Source organism: Sphaerodactylus townsendi, linkage group LG03, assembly GCF_021028975.2.
Source record: "Sphaerodactylus townsendi isolate TG3544 linkage group LG03, MPM_Stown_v2.3, whole genome shotgun sequence".
In the NCBI taxonomy this organism is placed as follows: domain Eukaryota; kingdom Metazoa; phylum Chordata; class Lepidosauria; order Squamata; family Sphaerodactylidae; genus Sphaerodactylus; species Sphaerodactylus townsendi.
Genome location: NC_059427.1, coordinates 67511556 through 67535210, shown reverse-complemented (window position 1 = coordinate 67535210; position 23655 = coordinate 67511556). Strand labels below are relative to the sequence as shown.

The 23655-nt window shown below is 40.1% G+C and overlaps 1 protein-coding gene across 8 annotated transcripts in view; it reads left to right on the top strand.

Annotated features, from left to right (window-relative positions):
• Positions 1–23655, top strand: part of DOCK3 (dedicator of cytokinesis 3) — a 228932-nt gene that overhangs the window by 27715 nt on the left and 177562 nt on the right. For all 8 annotated transcript variants that reach the window (XM_048491130.1, XM_048491135.1, XM_048491129.1 and 5 more), the window contains exons 5-6: positions 4555–4651; positions 11791–11939. In XM_048491130.1, coding sequence (XP_048347087.1) covers positions 4555–4651; positions 11791–11939 — 246 coding nt within the window. The remainder of the gene's footprint in view (positions 1–4554; positions 4652–11790; positions 11940–23655) is intronic.

Here is a 23655-nt window from a genome sequence, read left to right as displayed (position 1 = left end):
TGGTTCAGGCTTGATTTGATCTAGAACTTACTTATTTACATTGGTTATTGGCGCATATGAGAGAATTTCATAAGAAAATCAGCTTGTGTTTCATAGATTACAGTAAAGCTTTTCATTGTGGATCATGAAAAGTTGTGGCTGGTTTTAAAGGAAATGGATGTGCCCCAATATCAGATTGTGTTGGTGCACAACCTGTACTTGAATAAGAGGCAACTGTTAGGACAGTATGTGAAGAATGTGGAGAAATAGAATGGTTTCCAATTGGCAAAAGTGTTTGACAATGATATCATACATTTAATTTAAAAGTAGACTGAAATTTGTGAGGAGGAATATTAAGAATTTGAGATATGCTGATGATACCACATTACTCACATGAAACAATGAAGAGTTAAAATGACTATTGATGAATGTTGGGGGAAAGGGGGCCAATGGAAGATTATAGTAGAATAGTAAGAAAACAAAAGCCATGATTACTGAGACATTGCATCATGTAAAAGTTGACAGTAAAGAAATGGAAATTGTTCAAGATTTGCTATTTCTTGGTTTCATCATCAACCAAAGAGAAGACTGCAACCAAGAAATGAGAAGGGGATTAAGACTCGGAAGAGAAGCCATGAAAGAACTTGAAAAGATTCTTAAGTGTACTGATGTGTCGCTGGAGACCAGGATCAAGATCATTCATATGATGATATTTCCCATTGCTATGTGTGGTTGTGAAAGTTGGACAATGAAGAAATCTGACATAAAGGAAGTTGATTAATTTGAAATGTGGTGTTGAAGAGTTTTACAGATATCATGGATGACTAAAAAGACAAATAAGTGGGTTCTAGATCAAATCAAGCCTTTTTACCCTAGGAGCTAAAATGTTTTAGTCACAATTCACTGGAAAAGACAGTAATGCTAGGAAAAGTTGAAGGGTGCAGAAAAGTGGAAAACCCAACACAAGATGAATTGACTCAATCAAGGAAGACAGTCTTCAATTTGCAAGACCTGAGCACAGCTGTTAATGATAGGACATTTTTGGAGGTTCTTATGTCATCAGGTTGCCATAATGGAGAAGCAGCTTTGACAGCATGTAACACAGAGAGACAATCTCTACCTTAGGCCTTCATAATTAATCATATCATGCCAGGCTGGGTTGGTTGAACTGGGATCAGGAGGGTGTATTTCCAACTGTTTTGAAAGAGGAGGTTGTGAGACCCTTTCTGAAAAAGGCATCTTGTCCTGGCTGCCTTCAGGTTACAGCATCTATCTCTTTCAGCTCTAGCAACACCAATCCACAGGGAATTCCACAAGGATAGCCAAACAGTCCTGTAGCCAGGGAGGTTACAGAAGCTGGTAATAGAGTCCAAGGTTTAAAGTTCCAGGAATCAATCAGGAAGGTGACAGCAGGTTCAACATTAGTTGAACTAATTGTGTTCATGCCCAGCACTTCCTTCTAGAAGACTTTATAGCCAGCCACAAGGAACTCAGCATACAACCTGCCTCTCAGAAGTCATCCTGCAAAGGCTCATCTCTGCTGTCAGCCTGTAGCTTGCACTGAGCAGCCAAGCGTGCACTGCATCTTCTCTCCTGCAGTTATGCCCTCAGCTTTTTTTCTACGGGATTCTAGGGAGGGCAGTGATCCTGGAGAGCTAAGGCTGGGGGCCTAGTCTGCCCTGGCTGCCTCAGGGTCATATGTTGGAAGTGCCTCTCAGCTAATTGGTGATTGCATCTGCAGGAGTGCCTCTCTGCTGGTCATCTGCTGCCAATTGTGGGCCAGCTGCACGGGGGCCCGCCTCCTTCAAGGAGTCCTTATTGTCACTGGTTCAACCATGACACATCCCTGGACCCAGGTGACCAAACCAACTACAACTTGGTGGTTAAAATTTATTTATTTAATTAAAATATTTGTTAGCCATCTTTCTCCATTGTGAAACTTTCTCCATTGTGGAACTGATTATGTTTAAAAATAAAACATTATGAAAACACAATAAAAACAATTGTTCAGCCCATAAAAGTCCCAATTTAAAAACTCCAGTTTGCTGTGCCTATAATAAAAGCTGGATCGATCAAAATGCAGTCCAAATAAACCTTCCTCCTGAATATTGACAATGAGGGGACTGTGTGGGCCTCTCTGAGGAAGGTTATTTCATAATTGTGGGGCTGCCATGGAAAAGGTCCTCTCCTGTATACTCACCAAACAAACTTATTTAAATTTTAATTGGAAGGACAGTGGGGTAACTTTCCATAACCTTCATTCCTGGAAGGAACTCATGGGAGTGAACAGTTCTTCTAATATTCGAGTCCTGAACCACATGGAATGTAAAGGACGAAACCACCTTTAATTGGGCCTTGATTGGTAGCTAGTATAACTGTTGCAGTATTGGGGACATATGTTTCCAGTAGCTGTAGCTCTCTAAACAAAGATACACAATCTAGTCCTCACTCCCCCACTGATGTAGCGACCTTCTTTGGAGTCACCACAGGAGTCTAGGCTTTATGTGAGAAGCCCTGGGAAAGATGATGCAAACCTGTCTCCTGTGCAGAAACTGCTGACTCAGGAGCATGTTTCAGCAAAGAGGTATAGACTTCAAACAGAATTCCCACTGGTGAGGTTCTAGGCAGCAACCACAGGTAGCTGGGTGATTTTTAATGCTCTGTTTATTTAATATTTTAGTGTGTTTTAATTGTATTGTAACCTGCCCTGAGACCCTCAGGGAAAGGGTGGGATAAAAATACAAAAATAAAATTTAAATTTAAAAAATACAATTGCGCTAAGCCTTCCCCTTCCAGACATGCAGATTCTGGACTCACTCTTTTACCTGCAGTGTAGATTAAATTAAAATTTCATTCTTGGGCAAGATGCTTGAGTAGGTGGGAGCTACACGGCTTCAGGTGGTCTTGGAGGTGATGGAATATCTAAATTGCTTTCAATTGGATTTCAAGCTGGGTTTGAGATGGAAACAGTCATCCTGATCAGTAACCTTTGCTGGAAGAATGACATGGCAGTGTGTCCATGTTGATTCTCTTGGATCTCTCAGCAACTTTCAGTATCACCTGTGATTTCCTTCTAGAGAGGCTTGTTGGGTTGGGGGCAATATGCTTCAGTGGTTCCACTCTAACTTGACCAATTGATTCCAGAAGGTCATCTTTGGGACTGTCGTTCAGCCCTGTATCATTGTGTAATAAGGTTCCACTGCATTTCATCTTATCTCCCAGGCATTTAATATGTCATGAAACGAGGAGAGGTCATCCAGAGTTTTGAAGAAAGGTGCTACCAATATTCAGATATCACACATCTCTGTTTATTCTTAACAGCTAAGCCTGGTGGGCCTGTGGTCGTTTTTAATAAGTGTGTAGAAAAGGTAATGGGATTAATGAGGGCCAATAAACTTAAGCTCAGTCTAGACCAAACAGTGGTGCTGTTGGTCAGTAGAGAAAGTGCTCAGGAACTGTGTAGGTTGCCTATCCTGGAGGAGGTTACAGGTTTGTGGGTTACTAACTTGGAATGCTACTAGATACTAGCTTATAGTTGGAACATCTGGTCTTCTCTGTGGTATGTAGCACTTTCTATCAGCTCTGGCTCTTTTACCAGCTACAACTGTCTCTTGAATAGTATGATCTGGCCACAGTGGTCCATGCTCTGATCACATCTAAGTGAGATTATTGTAATGTGATTGGTGTGAGCCACCCAGTTTATTACTATATATGGTAAATGGTAGTAATAACAGTGGTCCATGGAGAATGCTCCAGGTAAATTCCAGTACCGTGTCCATCTCCTCTGAGAATGATGCTGTCCCATTCATACTTTAATTGCTGTCTTATGCTTGTAGCAGTTCACAGTGGGTTAGGTGATCTGTGTCAATCAGGATCCATGTGCATGCATTTGTGAGAGAGAATCCTGCAGTTTTTTTCACCAAGTCACTTGCTCCAAATTCCATATTGCAATGATGCAAAAATGAATTCTGCTGCTATCCAAACTTCCCTCCCAGTTAAGACATGGGAGATAGCACTATGATCTGCTTGGTTATATTAGTTAGAAGCACTTGTTTTTGTCTCAGTAGAGACTGAATCCTCCCAGAAGGTAATTGTGAGCAGATCATATGTAGAGGAGCTCATTGCTTTCCCATTCAAGACGAATGCAAATGCTTACTCATTGTGCAGATGTGACTGATGGACTTCTTTTCAGCAAGAACTTTTCTGATCTTCCTCAATAAAAAACAGGCAGAATGTTAATATTTGGAGTCCAGAATATTTTGATAGAAATGTTCTTAAGAATATGTGTCTCCAAGTTTAAGGGAGAGTTTTAACTGCTATCTAAGTAGCTCACGTGCAATCTAACTTATTTAAAAATTGTATTTCTCTTTATGTGTTCTGCATTTAGTGGCATGGTGAATAATTATACCTGCAGTAAAGAAGTCCTTACATAAATCAGTGGACAATCCTTGTAACTCCTCAAATCCCAGGAGGCAATAGAAGTAATAATGTTGTACTGCATTTTTTTTTCAAAATGTCTTTTAACTTTCTAAAAATATTATTGACGTTTTCTTAAACATTCTTTATTTCACACAGGCAGTATGAAACGGTTGTTCCACTTGAAGATTCTGTCATCACTGAAGTTACAGTAACACTCCAGGAATGGGCTGTCCTCTGGAAGCAGCTATATGTGGTAAGTTCACTGAAAACAAGAATGACATTTCTTAAAAGTAGTAGAGGCATAATAAGTTGTGTTCACTTAATCCTATCAGGAAGGGTGTGAGAGTGGGATTATGCAAGGCTGATTTGGAGGGAGACAAATCCAGACAGTTCTTTCTTCTTGTGGGTGCACTGAGCCAATGCACAGTATGTGCTTTGGCACTGCATTTCTAGTCACCCCAAGGGTTGACTGAGGTGGGTAGAGACACCACTGTCCTCCAAACAGGATTCCCTTGATCCACCAGAGGTTGGTGTAGCAACATTGGAGGCGGGGCTTGTATCTATAACTCCTTAAAAGAATATTCAAGGCTATAGTTCACCTTCAGCTTTTGCTGAAACCACATCAGTGATACAGTGATGGTAACTCCTAGACATCAGCTTTGAGCAAGACAGTTTCTGCCCCCCATTATGCCCTTCCAAGGCCATGTGACATTTGTCCACAACGTTCCCTGACCCCCAGCCCCAGCTTTTCCCTTCAGATAGAAGGGAAAGGTGAGAAAGATCTTCTTCCTTCTGGAAATGAACTGTTTGTTGTTGTTTCTATTCATACTTTTTTACAAGAAAATTACCAGAATATTTCGATGGTGCAGTGTTTAATTTTAACTTTAATATTTTATCACTGTGTTATTAGCATAGTCCAGTTCTAAAGTTTGCATGTATTATATCGTAGGTTTTGTGCTATGAGTCCCACACTATATACCTGGTTTTTGTGCATTCTATAAGATTTATGTGAAATGTAAAAGCATATTCCCTGGAAATCATATTGATCTCTAAGGAGCTACTAGACTTGAATCTAGCGCTTTTACTGCAGCCCAACATTATAACTCTTGAAAATTTAAAATAATAATGGTTGTACTATGACTCATCATTCCGTGGAAACAGGAAAAGCTTATGTAACTACCAACTCCTTCGTTTATTTTTTCCCCACAAAGCTTATATAACTACTAGCTCCTTTGTTTATTTTTTCCATAACTGAAGGAAAGCCTTGTGGCAGAAAGGTTGCTTCAAATCCACAATTTTCTAGTTAAACATTATGTAATATTTCTTAAACGGATTCTTGATTTTTGTATTTTGCACTGTATCTTGTTGTGCTGTGTCTTGCTTTAATTGTTGTTAGCATGTTTTACTTAGCTTTATTGCTTGTTTCATTAAAATTTTATCAGTGAGAAGCATGTTTCTCTTTCTTCTTGCTTCCCGGCAAGACTTCCTTAGCTTTATAGGAGATTATATGATACATCTTTAAGCCTATGGTTATGGTCTCTCTTAGGATCTTTATCTGTAAATTTGAGCATGTTATGTCAGATCCTGGATGTGAGATCCCTTAGCAGCAACATATATAGGAGATTCAAATGTAACACATTTTACACCCAGATAAAGATGGATACTAGAAATGTGGTTATTGAATTGTGTAATACCACAACCCTCTGATTAGTTCTTAAGGTAGCCTCATATAGAATGAACAGATCTCAAGGTAGCCTGATATAGAAGTTTAGAACGTAATGGATGTAGGTTGTTAAATAAAATAACTTCTCAACAGAATGCTTCTGGCCATTGCCATGATAAATTAGTATTAGATACTTATTATAGACCATTTTCTTTACAGATTACCACCGCTACCAATTTGAGTAAAAGCATTATCAGAAGTCTTAGACATCCAGGCCTCAAATGAGTTCACCGTATTATCCAGGATTATGGGGATACCACTGACTTTAACCCTAAACCTCCCAAATTGCTGAAGAATCAAAACAGTGTGTTAGGTTTTATCTATTTTCCACTGTCTGTATGCTTCCCTTCCCCAGCCATCCTGGTTCATATTCCCTTTCTGTACTGAACCATTATTTTAAATAAAACCTGTCCTTTTTTGTGTTTCTGAACTAGAACAGATTTTTTAAAAATAGAATATGGTCTTAGAATAATATATATTTTTAAAGTTATAGATTTTGTGCATTCACTGGTGGCATCTAAAATAAATTTCAGGGCAATGAAATCAATATATAATGGCTGGATTTTTATATAGTTTGGTTTCCTTCAGTTTTATGCTCCAGATGATCTAGAAAGCAGCAGGCAGTAAAGAGGCCTGGTACTTTAAAAATGTAATCTACCGTTGTGAACTGTTATGATAATTGGGCTCATGTAGTAAGAAACAGAGAACAGGATTTCTCTGTAGTGTTTCTTCCATGCTGGAATGTTCATCCAGCTTCTCTAGCTGTTTAAATGTTTGTTGAAATGTTACTTTGAAAGAGTGAAACAGATCAGTTCAAGCATGTGAAGTGAGGGGGGTGGTGATAAATCTCAGAGTTCCTGTTTTCCGATGTCTCTAGATATAGGGAGATTATTAGAATAAAAGTGGAAGAAAACTCATACTGAGTGTGACAAAGCACAATATGGCAAGCCCATTTTGAACGGGTGCGAGGTGGTGAATAGCAAGGCAGTCATATCTCTTTACTACCATTGTGTTGGCTGAATCATATTCAGTTTAATTGTTGAGGGTGATTCGTACTTCAGTGACCCCTAATCTAGAGTTGAGATTTGTCTTTTAGCTGTGACTTTTTTGCTTGATGCTTTTCCAGTAAAATCTCTGAGATGTGTTCTGACTTAGACACTGATTTATCTACAAGTCATATGAATGGATGTCTTATGGACCATCAGGTAGTTTATTGACTTAGTCTCTCTGAAGTATGTGAACAGAATTCATTTTTGTCCATTTAACTATACTGTGAGGTAGGTTAGGCTGAAACCAGAGTGTTTCCCCGAAAATAAGACAGGGTCCTATATTAATTTTTGCTCCAAAAGATGCGTTGGGTCTTATTTTCAGGGGATGTCTTATTTTTTTCCATGAATAACATGGCGATTTTGTGCCCTCATGTGACAGGGAAAGCTGTAACTAGGGCTTATTTTTGGAGTATGGCTTATATTTCAAGAATCCTTCAAGAATCCCGAAAAATCATGCTAGGGCTTATTTTCGGGGTAGGTCTTGTTTTTGGGAAAACAGGGTATGACGCTTGCAGCAAGATGGGAATTTGAAGCTGAGTTTCACAGCCCCTGTTCTGAAGCTCTAACACTATACCATGCTGACTTTCATAGGGTGGCTGCTGTTGAACAGGAGCAAATGACTCTAATAGAGTGGCATAATGTCACTCATAAGTTGCTGCCATGTCTAGGTTGCCAGCCTCCAGATTAGACCTAGAGGTCTCCCAATATTATAACTGAACTCTAGACAACAGAGAGTTGTCCCCCTGGAGAAAATGGCTACTTTGGAGGACGGGATCTATTGCATTATACCCTGCTGAGCCCTCTCCCCTCCCCAAACCCTGCCCTCCTCAGACTTTACCACAAAATCTCCAGAAATTTCCCAATTAGCAACCTTATTCTTAAGCTTCTCAAAGCACTGAACCACTTGCCAGGCCTGGCCCCAGTGAGTCCTGTCTCAAAGGCCAAAATAGGCCTGGATCAGACTTTGCCCCCAACCTTTTACTGGCGGAACCAAGCCTGGAAAGTGTGGTTACAGCAACTGTCCTGATGGAATTGAATCATTATTATTATTTTGGGATTTTTATCCCCTATATATTTTTTGATTCATATATATTTAGATTCAGATCCCCCCCCCCCCCCCAATCTGAGCTCTTTTCAGGTTCTTGAAAGATCTGTATGCCAGTTCACAATTCCAACTTACTTGATTTGAAAGTATTGGCTAATTAGAAATCAATTATTAATCAGTCTTTTTCTTGACAACATTATTGAATAGGTGATGGCTAAACAATTACAGAAATATCTAGATGACAACTTTTCCCTGGATTTAATCTGACCTTAGGCCTGGTTTTGGATTGTGTCAGTGGTCTTGGTGAACAGTCTTTCTGTACCATTAGGAATGTCTTTTTGTTTGTCCTCCTGGATCTTTCAGCCATATTTAATATAATCAATCATTTACTACTGTTGGTGTACTTACAATTAGATGTAGGAGTTGAAGATGTAGCTGTGAAGATGTCTGATTTTTTTTTTCAGTGTCTGATCATAAAAGGTGATGACAAATGATGAATCAGCTCCATGGGACCTGCTGTGGAGTATCCCACAATGTTCTGTTCTCTTCTAGTGGTGGTTAATTTAAATAAGAAAGATGGGCTATATATGAAATTGCAAACAAATTGATCTATGACCCTAAATGACTTTGTCTGCAGTGTTATGGTGAGTTGCCATCGCTATTCTGACAGCATCCGCCTTTATGTAACCTTGGAATCCTGTTGTCTTTATTCTGTGCTGCGGTTAATCAGTTAAGAGAATAAACTGAAACTGAACCCTGAACTGATAGAGATGATGCTAGTCAGTAAGATGTTTGCACTGGCTGGGATTTTACTCCTATTTGCATGGGGTTCAGCCTTCTCTGATGGCCACTGTGAGGACCATAGGATTCCTATTGGACTTAGGTCTGTAATTAGAGGAGGAGGAGAGGAAGAGTTTGACTTTCTCTCCTGTAAGGATTCTCAAGGCTTTCTCTCCTTTTTCCTTCCTCTCCCCACAAAATACACCTTCTGAAGTAAGTGGGACTCAGAGAGTTCTGAATGAATTGTGACTAGCCCAAGGTCATCCAGCAGAGTGTAGGAGTGAGGAAACAAATTTCATTCACCACATAAGACTCTGCTGCTCATGTGGAGGAGTGGGGAATCAAACCCTGTTCTCCAGTTCGGAGTCCAGTCCACCTTCTCTTAACTTCTGCAGCATGCTTTCAGACAGTTGCAATAGCCAAGCGTGGTTTTACCAATTGTACTTGGCCCATAAGCTTCCCCTCATATTTGGGAGCTGTTGATTTGGCTATGCCAAGGCATGCAGAAATAACACTGAGACTTAACTATTGTAACATACTTTATGTTGGGTGCCTTTGAAGCTGATTCAGGAACTTCAACTAGCACAAAATGTTTCAAAACAGTCCTTGCCAAAAGGTGGCTGTGTTAGGTGCTTTTGAGTTCCAACTGGAGAGAAAAATATTCAATTTAATTCAAATAAGTGTATCACATTATGCCTATTTTAAAAGCCTTTTATGATCCACATATCCGAAACACCACCTTTCCCAGTGTGACCCCAGCGATGCCTTCTGCCTGTCTGAAGGCTTTTTCAGTAGCCACGTTGATGTTATGGAACAATCTCACAGAGAACATTGAAAAATCTGAATTATATTTACAGCTTCAAAGTGGTTGTAAAACTAACTTTTTAGAAAGGAAACTAGCTTATCTGAATGACTGCTTGTAACACTACAATTTTGAATGCAACTGCTTGGGTTCTATTTCTGATTTAATATTGTTGCCTATTTTTTTGGTTATTCTTTGACTTTTTAATGAATTATTGTTTTTATAGTGGTTACCTGTCTTAAGTCCCAGGTGTCTAGGAGAAAAGTGATTGATAAATGTTCTAAATAATGTGTATACATTGAAAAATGAGTCTTTTAAAAAACTGCTGTATTCTGTTGCACAAATGAAGTAAGCTCTGAAGACAGAAAAAAGCTAGTGTAAGGAGTGAATTAAAATATAGTTAATCTTTTTTGCCAAGATCAGTAAGAACATAACAATCTGAGTAAAAATATTTTATGTGGAGGCCTGATTCTGAAGCCATTGGATGTATCCGCTGTGTTCTGACAGATGCACAACAGTGGCAGGGAGTATCATAGTTCAGTTGCCTAAATCTATACGTTCATTTTTCTTAGTAGTTAAGGAACTACATGTGAGGTTCCCACAGCCTGAAAAACTGAATCCAAGCTATATATTGTGTGTGCTGCATATAGATTGAGAACATTAGCCCTAAACTTTGTATCAAGTGAGCAGGACAGACTGTCCATCGTTCTGCTCTGTCCTACCGTCTTGCAAAAGGCACTCAACGCTGTTGTCTGTGACATGGTTGCATTTTTATAGCCTGTGGCTCCTGGATTGGGGCTTTCATTCCAAGGAGACACATGCCTTGCAGCTCATGTTACTGCATTCAAACTGTCATGTTTATTTCCAAAATGTGGACCTTTCTTTTCTGCCATTTTCAGGGTCACCAAGGTGGCCTCTGAAGCTCATTATGTTACTGTGCTTTGAAACTCGTGTGCCCATAAATATGTTGAAAGGAAAAAGAAATTCACAATACAACCTAAGAACTGTGTTGTATGCCGATTAGAGTGTCTGACTAGGATCTGGGAGACCCAGGTTCAAACCTCTATTTCACCATGGAATCTTGCTGGATACAATTGGGCCAATCACACACTCTCAATCTAACCTAACTTACAAGTTGTTGTGAGGATAAAATGAAGGACAGCAACATGATGTAAGCTACTTTGGGTCACCATTGGGCAAAAAGGTGCAATATTGATAATGTAAATAAATAAAGTAAGAACACTTTAATGACAGCGAGCCCCCCTGAATAGACTTCAATACGATTCTGAGTAGACCTTTTTTGGAGTATAGCAGATCGATAGTTAAAATAATGTATAAAGACTGCATTTGCATGTTGTTGCATATTGCTGTATAGAAATCATTGACAACTAGATTTTCTTGTATAGGCAAAACTATTAAGTGGGTTAGTGATTTCTGTAGTGTAGTATTCTGCATGTATCAAAATACTTCACATTTCAGTGAAACAATTGCATATTTGAATACTGAACTCAATATCTTTGTCCAATGGTAAGCAACAAGTATGGGAATCTTGGTCATGTTATTAATCAAGGCAGTTTTTAATTCCCTGGTACCCTGCCATAAACCATAGTTTTCCTTTAGTGTGCACCAACTGGAGACCAGTAAAATCAATTCAGTCCCCAGAATAAATCATTTGGTATTCATCTGATTACCAGTTTCAAGTGTTATTGATTATTCTTTGCTTGATCTGTTTTCCTGAAGTGAACTGACTTTTTTGTGTTTTACCAATATTATCTGTCAGCTGGCTTTACTTGGTAATTTAGTGATACGAATTTTTCGTAAGTAATGAACTAGAAATTAAGAAATTGTTGTAATTGGGACCTCAGTTTATGTAAAACTTGATGATAGGATAAATTTTGATTCAACAGTATCAAGTAATTTAACAGTTTAAATTAATACAACTAAAACTTTCAATTCTTTTCCCCTCTCTCCACTTCTAAATAAAATTTCACAGAAACATAAAGTAGATCTTTTCTACAAACTGCGTCATGTGATGAATGAACTAATTGATCTTCGCAGACAGCTACTCTCAGGTCATTTGACCCAAGACCAAGTGCGAGAGGTTAAAAGGCACCTCACTGTACGATTGGACTGGGGTAATGAGTAAGTATGAATATTGTTTGTATAACTAATTTAAGATATCATTGTAATTGCTACTGAACACAACTGTTCCTTATGTAATTTTTATGTAAATTTTAATACTGTTCCTTATGTAAAATTTTATGGGAGGAAAAAAGTATACCGTATATACTCACATATAAGTCAACTTTTTCAGCACATTTTTTGTGCATCGATTTATACGTGAGTGAGGTGTATTTTAAAAATATTTTAGGGTTTTCACTTTGTCAGCTGCCAGGGGGCGCAGTTTTTAGGCTGATCTACAGTTTAGGTAAGACAAACAGATATGTGTTTACAACATTTTGAATTACCGTATATACTCGTGTATAAGTCGACCCGCGTATAAGTCGAGCCACCTAATTTTACCACAAAAAACTGGAAAAACTTATTGACTCGCGTATTAAGTCAAAGCTACTGGTAAATTTCAAAAATAAAAATAGATACCAGTAAAATTACATTAATTGAGGTGAGTATTGGGGTAGGGAAGGGTTGAAAGGTGTGGGTATGGGTGGGAGAGAGTGGAATTTAGATGATTGGGGTGGGAGGGGGAGGCAGAGTTTTGGGGTGGGGGAAGGGGCTTGCTGGGTGTCTGGGGGCGGAGGCCAGCCTTTGACCCGGACTCCAGCCCTGAATCCTCACCATCGCCAGGGAGGAGTGCCGGTGGTGCTAGCAGGATGCACAGGGGGGGCAGCAGGGGTGGCAAGCATACTCCCAGGCAGCACAGGGGGCCAAGGCATTGCCCCCACCGCCCTGGGCCATCGGGGCCTCGGGCACAGTGGAGGGGTGGGGGCAGGGAAAACAGAGAGGCTGGTAGAGTTCTTGTGGTACCCCTGGGACTTGCTCATGGCACCCCAGGATACCGCGGAACCCCGGTTGGGAATCGCTGCACTAGGAGGTGTATTCTTCACCAGCCATTCTAGTTCCCTAGACAAGGCTTTCTTATGGGCTTCTGTGTTGCACTTTTTCTCCCCCCAACTGGAGTTCTCTGTGGCTGCAAGCCTAGTTGCTGATGTTTTATTCAGTATTTTACTTTGGCTTCTGGTTGACCTGTTTGACATGTCTAGTCAAATCATTTCCAGTCAGCAGTGGAAATGGGATTTCTCCCCACACCCTCATCTCCTAGACTCCTGACCAGTCCTTGTATGTTATCTGTATGTTAGCTAAGGGCACATTAAAATGAGGCTTTCCCAATTCTTTCGTAGCCATTTCCTTTCTAGTTAAGTACTGTTCAGGCTTCACTAGCTTCGGCTTTATTAGGGTCAGTTGAGCTCCTGAATCTCTCCAGCCAAAGACTTTGGTATTGTTCACTTCAACTGAACAATATATTCTGTATATTCATTTGTAATCCCTTCAGGCACTTGCCTCTCATTAAATACATGAGAGGTTCTATTTCAGGTTTTGGGAGGGTTTTTTTTTTGCTTTTTCTGCCTTTTGGGTGTTTTTAGCTGCCTCTACTTGTGTAACTACATTTAGTTATTTTTCTTTACTAATTTGGGACAGTTGTATCTTACATACCCTGTTTTGTTCTACTAAATCACCTCAGTTCCTCAGGTGTTCTCTTAGTGTAAGGAGTCTGCTTTGTATGGTTGGTTTTGTCAGGTAATTCTTTTCCCTGAGGGAGCCAAGCTCATTTCTTTTGATTCCCTAAGGTAAAATACATCTCCCTTTCCAAATCCTCTTTCAGGGAATCTATAATTTCAGCCATTCTAGCTGTACTAGCTGTACTAGCCATTCTAGCTGTACATTCTACCATTTTGACCCATGTGATCCATACTGTCTAGGTATGACCCCATACAACTATTCCAGTGCTATTAAATTGAGTACCCTGTAAAGCACAGAGCAAAGCCCTGCCAGGTTAAATAAACCAGTTCCAAAAGGTTCCTCTGTTTATTCATTCAAAATTGCAGTTTCGGGAGATCTCCTGTGAGCTTCAGGGAGGAGTCTCAGAGCTCTATTGTTCGCAAACATTACTTATACCCTTCCCATTAAACCCTCCCAAGCAACTCTTCCAACATTATCCATTGGTTGGGCTGTGAAGATGTACAGATAGCCTATCATGCTCCTGATCTTTCCCGCCTCCCAAAGCCCACCTTGCTTTCTATATCTGGGCATATGGTTAAGTCACACTTATGCTACTTCGTATCAGGTTCTGGTTACCATAACAACCACACTTTATCAGTAGTTTCTACATTCCAAAGTGTTTTTCAATCCTAGGCAGAGTCAGCCATGTCTGTGTTTTCTAAGAAGCCCCTATACTAACTTCTCTAATATATATCCCAAATATATGGTGAGTTAAAAGTTACTTTAATATAGTTCTTGTGACTAAATATGCATATATCTATATATTTCTTTGGCTTAAAACATTATAATATATTATTTCTATCAACCTGATCTCTAGTTTTGGCCCCTCTGCCAGTCAACCAATGATCTAACGGTCTGTCTAAATGGCAGGCCAACTGACAATTGTTTTCATCTGATTTTTCGTGAAGTTCCTTATTTTGCTTTTTGCTATGTTCAGCAGTTAATTCAAATCTGTTTCAGTCTTTCTTTAAATATGTCATAGTCTAGTCTTCATTACTCATTTCAGTGTAGATGTCATTTAGCACAACCCCCCCCCTCCCCATGTAGTTGTGAATGGATATAAATCATTTTTTCCTTGTCAGTCACTTGAAATCTTTACAAGTCCTTAACAAAAAAAGCTTCAGTATTGTGGTCTTTTTGAAATTTTTGAAATTTCTTCTGGTCAATAATAGCAGGTTTTACCACCTAACCCAGTGTTTCCCAACTCAGCCCTTAATCGTAATTCTTCCATTTTTTATTTGTTTAATTCAATTTCATGCTGTATTTGACCTTTTATTTCTCTTAATTCTATAGCCCTTAGTTTTAATTATGTTTATCTTTGACTTCTCTCTCTCTTAATTGTACATGCCTTTGTTTTAGTTCTATTTCTCTTTGAGCTTCTCTTTTTTTCTTGTGCCATTTTAATTTCTCAAGCTCTATTTCTTGCTTTATCTTCCAGATTTCTACTTAGTCAATAGGTAGTTTCCTCAGTTTCTATTTAATTCCCTCTAGCCACAAGCTCAGCTTCCATTTCCTTAAGCTTTTACTTGCTTAAGAGGCATTTTGACAAAATTTTTGCCTCAGATTTTCTTAAATATTTATATGGGTAACAGTTTGTGAAACTTTGTTTCTGAATCCCACCGCTATGGCACCAATTTGTGACAAGGATGTTTTTTTCCTGCTGAGGGAAACACATAGTTTCCTTAGATTTTTGGGGTCTACGTTCATTTTGAACTATAAATCCTCCCCACAGTTTCCAAATACTCCAGAAGTAGCAAATATTTAGGCACTGGCTTTGCTGCTGTGATGTAAGTTTTGTGGTGTGTATGGAGATTATCGTGATCACTGAGGATGAATTAATATATAAACAACTAAGAATCTTTATTTATTTACAGGTTGGTTTTAAAGGAACAAGCCAGCAGCACAGGTCTCCAGGTAGATGGAGTGGAAACTGGTCGCAGCACACAAATTTAAGCTGGTTATGGCTTCAGAGAGTAGTTAGACTTTTCTACAGCACTTTCAGGCACAAACAGACTTTTTTTTTACTAGCCACTACCCAGGATTCCATTCATACCAGCCTGCCTTTTCCCCAGAGTCAGACTAAATTGCACATGGTCTGCTCATCACCAGAGACGGACCTAAGACAATCAAGCAAATTGTCTTCTCTTCCAAAGATAGATCTAAACCATTCTGCTACCCTTCAGTCTGTCTGCTCTTTTTCCTGAGCCAGACCTCAGCTGTCAGTGCCCTGTTCCAGAGACAGAACTCAACTTCCTCTTCTCATGTGCTCCCTGTTGACATTTCATCCCCCTTTTCAAAGGTGATTGGATTAGACTCTAATCTAGAGACCTGAATTTGATTTCCCACTCAAGTCTGCTATGTGAACTTGGCCCAGTCACAGTTGTCTCAGAACTTTCTCAGCTTATGGAATTTTTATTGTTGTTAAGTCAATTTGCACATATTTATATAAGTTGGCAGGATTTAAATATTAAAAATAAATATTAATATTAGCATTTGAGGGTATTAAAAGAGGCTAATTAATTCATTGTGCTGCTGCAGGCAAGATACCCTGGATCTGAAACTCTCTACAGATGTGTAATTTAGCTATTTTCTTTTGAAAAACTCCCAGAAAAGAAATGCTACACACTATGTAAGCAGCCTGTTATATGATTTATTTGGTATGACATCCCCACAGGTAGCAAGCTTGGGATTAGTTATTATAAAGGATTAACAGGGAATTAAAGAATGAGAATCCTTTGAGCTGAGAATCCATGGTGTTAGAGGATTTTAACTAAATTAAGTATGTCATATTAGGTTCAAAGGTAGCTGTTGCTAAGTGCATTCCTTGTCATTGACACTGAATGCTATTAATTTATGGATTTTATCTTGCATCAACCACAATATAACTGAGAATTGTTAAAACCATGAGATGTGTAAATCAATTTTCATTCTCCCCCCACCTCCAGTTTTTAGTTTACACACACACACAGATTCATCAAGTTGCTGCTGACTTACAGTGACCCCGTTTTTAAGGCAAGAGACATTCAGGATGGCCTTGCCTCTAAGTAGTGCCCCCTAGTATCCCTTGGTGGTCTCCCATACAAGTACTAACCAGAGCTGACCCTGCTTAGCTTCTGAGATCTGATGAGTTCAGGGACTATCCAGGTTAGGGCTTACCATGTAGTATTAATCAGTAATTACATTAAGATTGCAGTTGAATATATACATTAATTTAAAATATCCTTTGTTAAAATCACTGTATTATACTGTGAATGGATCCAGAGAAATTAAGGCTTCTGCTTTCTGTCCCATTTCAAAAGGCAAAGCAGCTGCATGTGCGGACAAATTTATTGTGGAAAAAATATAGAATGTGCCTTCTGACTTGGGAAATTATGCGTCCCCAACAACTATAATTTTTTAAAATATCTATAATTTTGCAAACATGGGTGATTTGTTGCATATAACATGCTTGATTTTTTAAAAATGTGCAGCTGTGATAAAGGTATCTGCAGGAGTTCATCATACATACCATAAGATACCTAATGTTATTTATTAAAATATTTATATCCCATCTTTATCCTTTGTTCTAGTTAGGAAATGAAATCTCTTTTGCATTCAGAATTAGCAGGAAACAAAGAGCAAGAATAAATGCAGGATGTTCTAAAGGCAGAGAGGTTTGCAAAAAGTTACTGTGGAAAATTATAGGACAAACTAAAATAACAATATTATAAGTGCTCTGCTTCTCGAGCAACTAAGACTTGGTGCATGTTTTATAATTGTGTGTCATTCAGACACTGGACCTGCTGGTTCTGGTGGGTTTTCCAAGCTATGTGGCCATGGTCTGGTGGATCTTGTTCCTAACCTTTCACCTGCATCTCTGGCTGGCATCTTCAGAGGTGTATCACAGAGGGAAGTCTGTTACGGGGTTGGGAACTTAGTCACTGTGTTCATTCATGTGCTGCCATCATTTATTTGTATCCAAATATATATAGATTGAGATTTTAGCTTGTGTGTGTGTTTGTGTTTCTTTCCCTGATACAGCCAGCCCACAGGATTAAACAAACAGCGGTTAACTTTTATTCATAATTTGAACATAACACTGAATTCGTAATGAAGGATATCAGCATTTGAGATCCTTTATTACAAATCAACTCTTTTCAATCAATTTTAGGCAGCTCCTCTCAATAGTTTCACTCAGCGAGGCTCTGTCCCCACTCTGCTGTTTTCAACTGTCCTCACTAGCATTCCGTCACTTCCCACAAGTCAGTCTTAGGGAAAGGTGGAACCTAACCTGTTTGTCACACCAGCTCTTGATTATTGTATAGTCATCAACAATAAAAAATGCAATTTTTTTTGAGGCAAAGAGGTTAATGATTGCTGCCTCTTCAGGTGAGAATCAGGGGAAAGGTTTGAACCCCCCCCCCCCCCACTCTCTAGCTGGCTAAATTGTAATCTGAGTCCTCAGAGGTTGTTGGGATGTATCTTCTTCATCATCTATGTTTCCTGGTCTGTTTTCTTCCCATTATCAAACATAATTTACTAGGCTTGGTACTTGTGCTGTACCTTAACACCCCCTCTTGCAATTTCTGACTTGTTTCCCTGCTCCCAGAATCAATATTGATGGGTCAGTTATCTATCCAGTGTCTTGTGACCCACTCTAAATGTTAAGATTTATGGACTGAGAACAGCCAAACATATGCAAGTGTCCAACGTCAGATGCACTTTGTGATGCCTGGTTTTGTATTATTGTTGCTATTTTTATTAAACTGCCTTAGCCCTCAGGGAATCATTCTACAGTGAGTGACTTCCCCAGTACTTGCAGCCTAAAGATTAGCAATATTTTGAAAGAGGACCACCCAAGCCAAAATTCTGGAAATGTCTATGATATTTAATAATAGCTTAATAGGTGCAGGAGGTGATTTAGTAAATTCTGGAAGGCTCCAAGGCCAGTAAAAAAAGCTAGTCACTGATGTGAAGAATTATAACTGCATAGTTAAAAGAGGTTGTCAACCAGCCAACTTTCAGCCTTTGTCTCAGCATAGCATGAATGGCCAGTTGGCGATCTAGTAAAATATAATGGCTTGGATCCCATGAATGACATCTGCAGGTGGGAACCAAGACAGTTTTTGCTGTTTCCTTCACCTGCTCCAGCAGATCCCATTCTTTTTGTGTTGGCTGCTGGAGCAGGCGAAGGAAACAGCAAAAACTGTCCCTGTTCATTGTTGGCTGCATTTTGGGAAGCAGCAAGAGGGAAAAGTGAGTAGATTGTGCTCAATGGATAAAAATTCCTTCTGGCTGTGGAAATCTTTTGTGGGAGTGGGATCCAACCTGCAAGCTTTTCTTAAAAACAAAACAAACCAGGACAATAGAACAAGGAATGATGATCACTCAAAGAAAAAAAACCAATTGCTGGAGTGTTCTCAGGATTATTTGTCTCATTAAATTTGATGTTGAAAAGATTTGAAGTTGCAGCTAATTTATGCCAAGCTTTCAAGCCAAGAGAAACAGAATTGTAGCCCAATATAGAGAGGTCTGACGGGCAAAAATGATTGCTGTTCTGATGCCACCCCAAAGAGCTTTCCCGTGGTGCGGGAAGCCCTAGGAAGTTAAAAACAGAAAAGCACTTTGGGAATCCCCCACAGAGGAAAAGAGAGAGATGCCACTAAAAATGTGGCGTATCTGTCAGCACCTCTACTGGCACATGGGGGCTGAGCAGGGAGTAGAAGCTGACTGAGGCCAGCTCCACCCCCCTGGCCTGGCCATGCTGGTATAAAATTTTGCACCAGCAGGTCTGGGGATGATCAGCAGCTTCTGGGTCAGGCACCATGGAGCTGCCTGCTTACAGGGCACCTGGATAAGTTGCTCCTTCACCAGCACAGTTGTCCCTTGCACCAGCAGGGTAAGCAGTCACACTGGTGTACAGTTAGGGTTAGGGTTAGGGTTAGGCAGATGAGAGATCAGTAATATTAACCTTCTGTATCAGAAAAGATGTAGAGATATAAATAATATCTGGTCTTCAAAGATTTTTTCGAAGTTCATATAATATTTTCAGAAATATAATAGGCACTTGTATATTGGTTCTGTTGTATGGTGATTTGCATAAGCAAAGGTCAGTGGCAATAGTAGTTTTGAAATGTGATCCTGCAGTTCTGCTGCACTGAGATTCTGATTTCCCTTGTCATCTCTTTATCATCTGTGCCAGAATATAACCCAAGGTACAATTTTGTTTTTTATTATCCACTATATACTAGTTATCTTACAGAATCTCTCTTAGATTTTCTGAAAGGGTTTGTGCTTCTTCCAAGGAGCTCAGGACTGTGTACCTGGCTCTTTATCTTTTTATCCTTATAGCAAGCCTGTGAGGTAGGCTATGGACGAGAGAGACTGATTAGCTAAAGTTCATCTAGGCTGAGTACAGATTCAAAACCTCTGCTGTGAATCTTCTTTTGGTTAAGAAGAAAAACCGAAAGAGTTTTTGCCTTTAAATATTCCAATCCAGAGGCAGACTGTTACACAATCATTTTCTCTGCAGGACTGACATGTTAGAACATACCCTACACAAGTACAATCAAAATGTAATTGAGGTAAAATTGGGATAATGTACAGATGACTTCCAGTTCTGACACAGTAAATCTCAAATAAAGAAAAGATGAGAGACAAAGTACTTAATGTGGAAGTACTTTTATTGTACTTTAAAGAGACAAACTAGAAATGAGGAATCAATAAAGAACTTTGGAACCCAACTGGCGCCCCCGTGGGAGTCTCGTGGGGTGTGTGGAAAAATCGGGCCCCCCCACACTCCTGGGAAGGAGGAGAGGTGTGGCTGGGCCTCAGTATGATGTGCCCTCCTTTCTGTGGCTAAATCAAACATACATTAAAGCAATTTTACTTTAAAGAGGGTGGCTAATATTTTCCAGCAGCAATCAGATTATATAAAATGAAACTACTACCTCAACTTCTCTATGGTACTCCTTTTTGGACAAATTCAGCTGTCAGGAAGCTAGAGGCATTCCAATCAAATTTTTTACGATCCATATTAGGAATCCCGAATTGCATAGCCTATCAAGTATTAAACACAGAAGTTGGCTTACATCTGATTGAGTCAGAAGTATGGATAATCACCCTAAAATATTGGTTGCATATGCACTACGAAGCCAAACCTGACTCTCTGATATACTCCATGTTATTGGACATTTACCAATCCATCTGGTATAGCCGAATAATAAAGAAAATCTCCTCAACTGGAATTGACCTGGCCACCTTGTACAACATGAATGAAGGACAAGCTTTTTCATCAATAAAACAAAGATTTCTTGATATCGATAAACAAAACTTATTATCTCAGCTGAACAGATCTTGTTCACCAATTAAATTTGGAATTGCTCCGATAATTGGCGCACTTCTGCAGTATTTTTCTCATCTCACAGATCCCAAGTACGCCGAGCCTTCATGGAGGCCCGATTAAATATATTACCAAATGCAATGTTAAAGGGTCGCTTTTTGCCCTTACCTTATGAAGAAAGGACTTGTTTGTGCTCCAAGAATCAACCAGAAACAGTTTCACATATTTTGCTATACTGTGAGAAGCTGAACTGGATAAGATCTATGTATATCGAACCGCATCTAGACCAGTCTTCCTTATCTATGGAGAAAGAGACGATTCACCACCTCTTGTCAGATAACCAGCTAAAAAAAAGTATGGAATGTGGCCAAGTTTTTCATGGAAGCTTTGAAAATCTCCAGGATAGAGCCAAATAACAACCCAGAGCCAGAGGTTATAGACTTTTACTTTCAACATAGCAGAAAAACTTTATATTTTAATGCAAGATTGAATTAGCCAATATTGTTTTAAAAATACAAATGTTATCTTATTTTATGTCATTTTCGAGGTTATTGCAATTTATTGTTTTTCTTATGTTTTTGAAATTGAATTGAAGTGAGTATGAGTGAGTGAGGGGGTGGGGTGGGGTGGGGTGGGGTGGGCGGGGTGGCCAGTGGTGGGATTCATCCAGTAGCTAACCAGCTGAATCCCACCAGGGAGGGTGAGCAAGGGGCCTCTCCAATCCCCAGAGCGATCTGGGACTGGGAAAGACCTATCACTGCTCTCCCCTGCAAGGGTAAGCAACAAACGCCAAGGCTGGAGCACCCCTCTCCCTCTGAGAGGGTTCCTCTCAGAGAGAGGGGCGCTCCAGCCAACTCTGCCCATGGATCATAGGGGCGCTCCAGCCAACTCTGCCCATGGATCATAGGATCCATGGGCAGAACAAGCTCTCCCAGTCCCACCTCCCCACCAGCCCCAGCAAGCTTACTCTGCCCATGGATCACAGGATCCGTGGACAGAACAAGCTCTCCCAGCCCACCCACCCCCTGCCCCAGCAAGCCTCTTTGCCCATGGATTACAGGACCATTGCTGTGTTCAGATTTATGAGTTGGGGCATGTTCTTTAATGTGATGGTGACTTTGAAATGACCTGATGCAAAAAGTCGTTATTTGGTTGTGGTGGGGGAGGACAGTCGCCTGCAATGTGGTGGGGGGCGCAAAACTCAGATTTTGCCCTGGGCTCCATTTTTTCTAGCTACGCCTCTGTGGCCATGGTTGACTGTTGTATCACCCAGCAACTGCATTTACAAAATGACGAAACCTGGGTAATGCATTCAAAATAGGCTTTGATCAATCCCTTCTTGATGTGTGCAGGATATTCCCATGCAAGGAATACCTTTTATCAATTTTTGCTTTCATCAAGAAGCTGTTCTTTCTGAGTGAAGATGTGTGTTTTCTTTCCCTAATGTTTTATTCCCACACTCCTAATATTCTTAAAGTTTTTGAAGGCAAGTGCAAAAAAGGAGGCACATCACTATTGTGTCAAAGCAGAGGGAAAAAATGATGGTGCAGATGGACAAACGATGATGCACTCAAAAATCCCTATTTATTTTGTACATCAAATAATCAAAAATAATATATAAAAACACATTAATCCCCCATGAATATACAATTACAGAGAATTAAAAACCAAAGACAAGACAATTAAATGGCAATAAAGCATGGGCAAAACTATTTTATAGGGGCTATATGCTGTTGTGACCTATACAGTGATGAAATAATTGAGTCATTAAAAACAACAATATGTTTTTTGTGTACTGTGGATCCTTAAATGAAGAAGCATGCAAAATGCATAGGAATATTTGAGTGAAATGTGATAACAATCTTCTTTCCTACTGCACCATTGTTATTTCTTCTCTGAAGGCCAAGGATCTTTGTGGTGCACAGGTGATTTATGTTAATGGAGACAAGGGGCTGGACAACAAAACTTTCTCACTTCATATTAGGTAGCAAAAAGTTCTAGGACTGAGGTAGAGTGGAGGAAGGAGGTGTATTTGGAATCATACCCATGTATGGGCAAAAAATGGATCTTGAGCCATGGAACAGAAATGAGAGTAACAATAACACACTACCTGTTTTTCACAGTGGAACACATTGTGAGGCTAGAACACCTAGGCCCTTTCTGCACTGCCAAGGGAGAGAGCCTGCATCAGCATTAATCATGCCGATGCAGGCTCTGGGGCCGTTCACACAAACAGCCCCATGGGCTGCGCAGCTGCGCAGCCCCCTTCTCTCCTGTTGGTGGCCGTTGCTCTGCTGTTGCTCTGAGGAGGCCAGGGGACACACCCCCATGGCCAGAGAGACGGCTGCAGCTCCGGAGGCCAGTGAACGTGTCCTCTGGGCTCTTCAGAGTGACGGCAACCAGCAGGAGGTGAGGAGGCATTTGGGACCAGGGAGGGGAATATGCCAGTTTCCACCCGCTGCCACTTGCATGGCAGTGGATGGAAGCTGGCGTTTGCAGAAAACCCCGGTTCCCGAGCGAGTTTTGAAAATACCGTTTTGGCGGGAACAGAGCACCGCTGCATTGATTTGGCAGCAGCGCCTGTGTGAAGGGTTCCTGCCAAAACGGTGTTTTACCAGGCTGAAGTCATTTCCTAACCTTGGTGTTATTAGAATGTGTTGTAAACTATTGAACCCAAATGTGGTGCCCATCGTTGCCATGATGCCTGTCATTGGGTTTCCTGGCACCCATGTTTCTTCAGCAAAGCATCTCTTCCTCAAACTGAAGAGCTAGTCGCTAATTGGGGACCCTGTTTGGTGG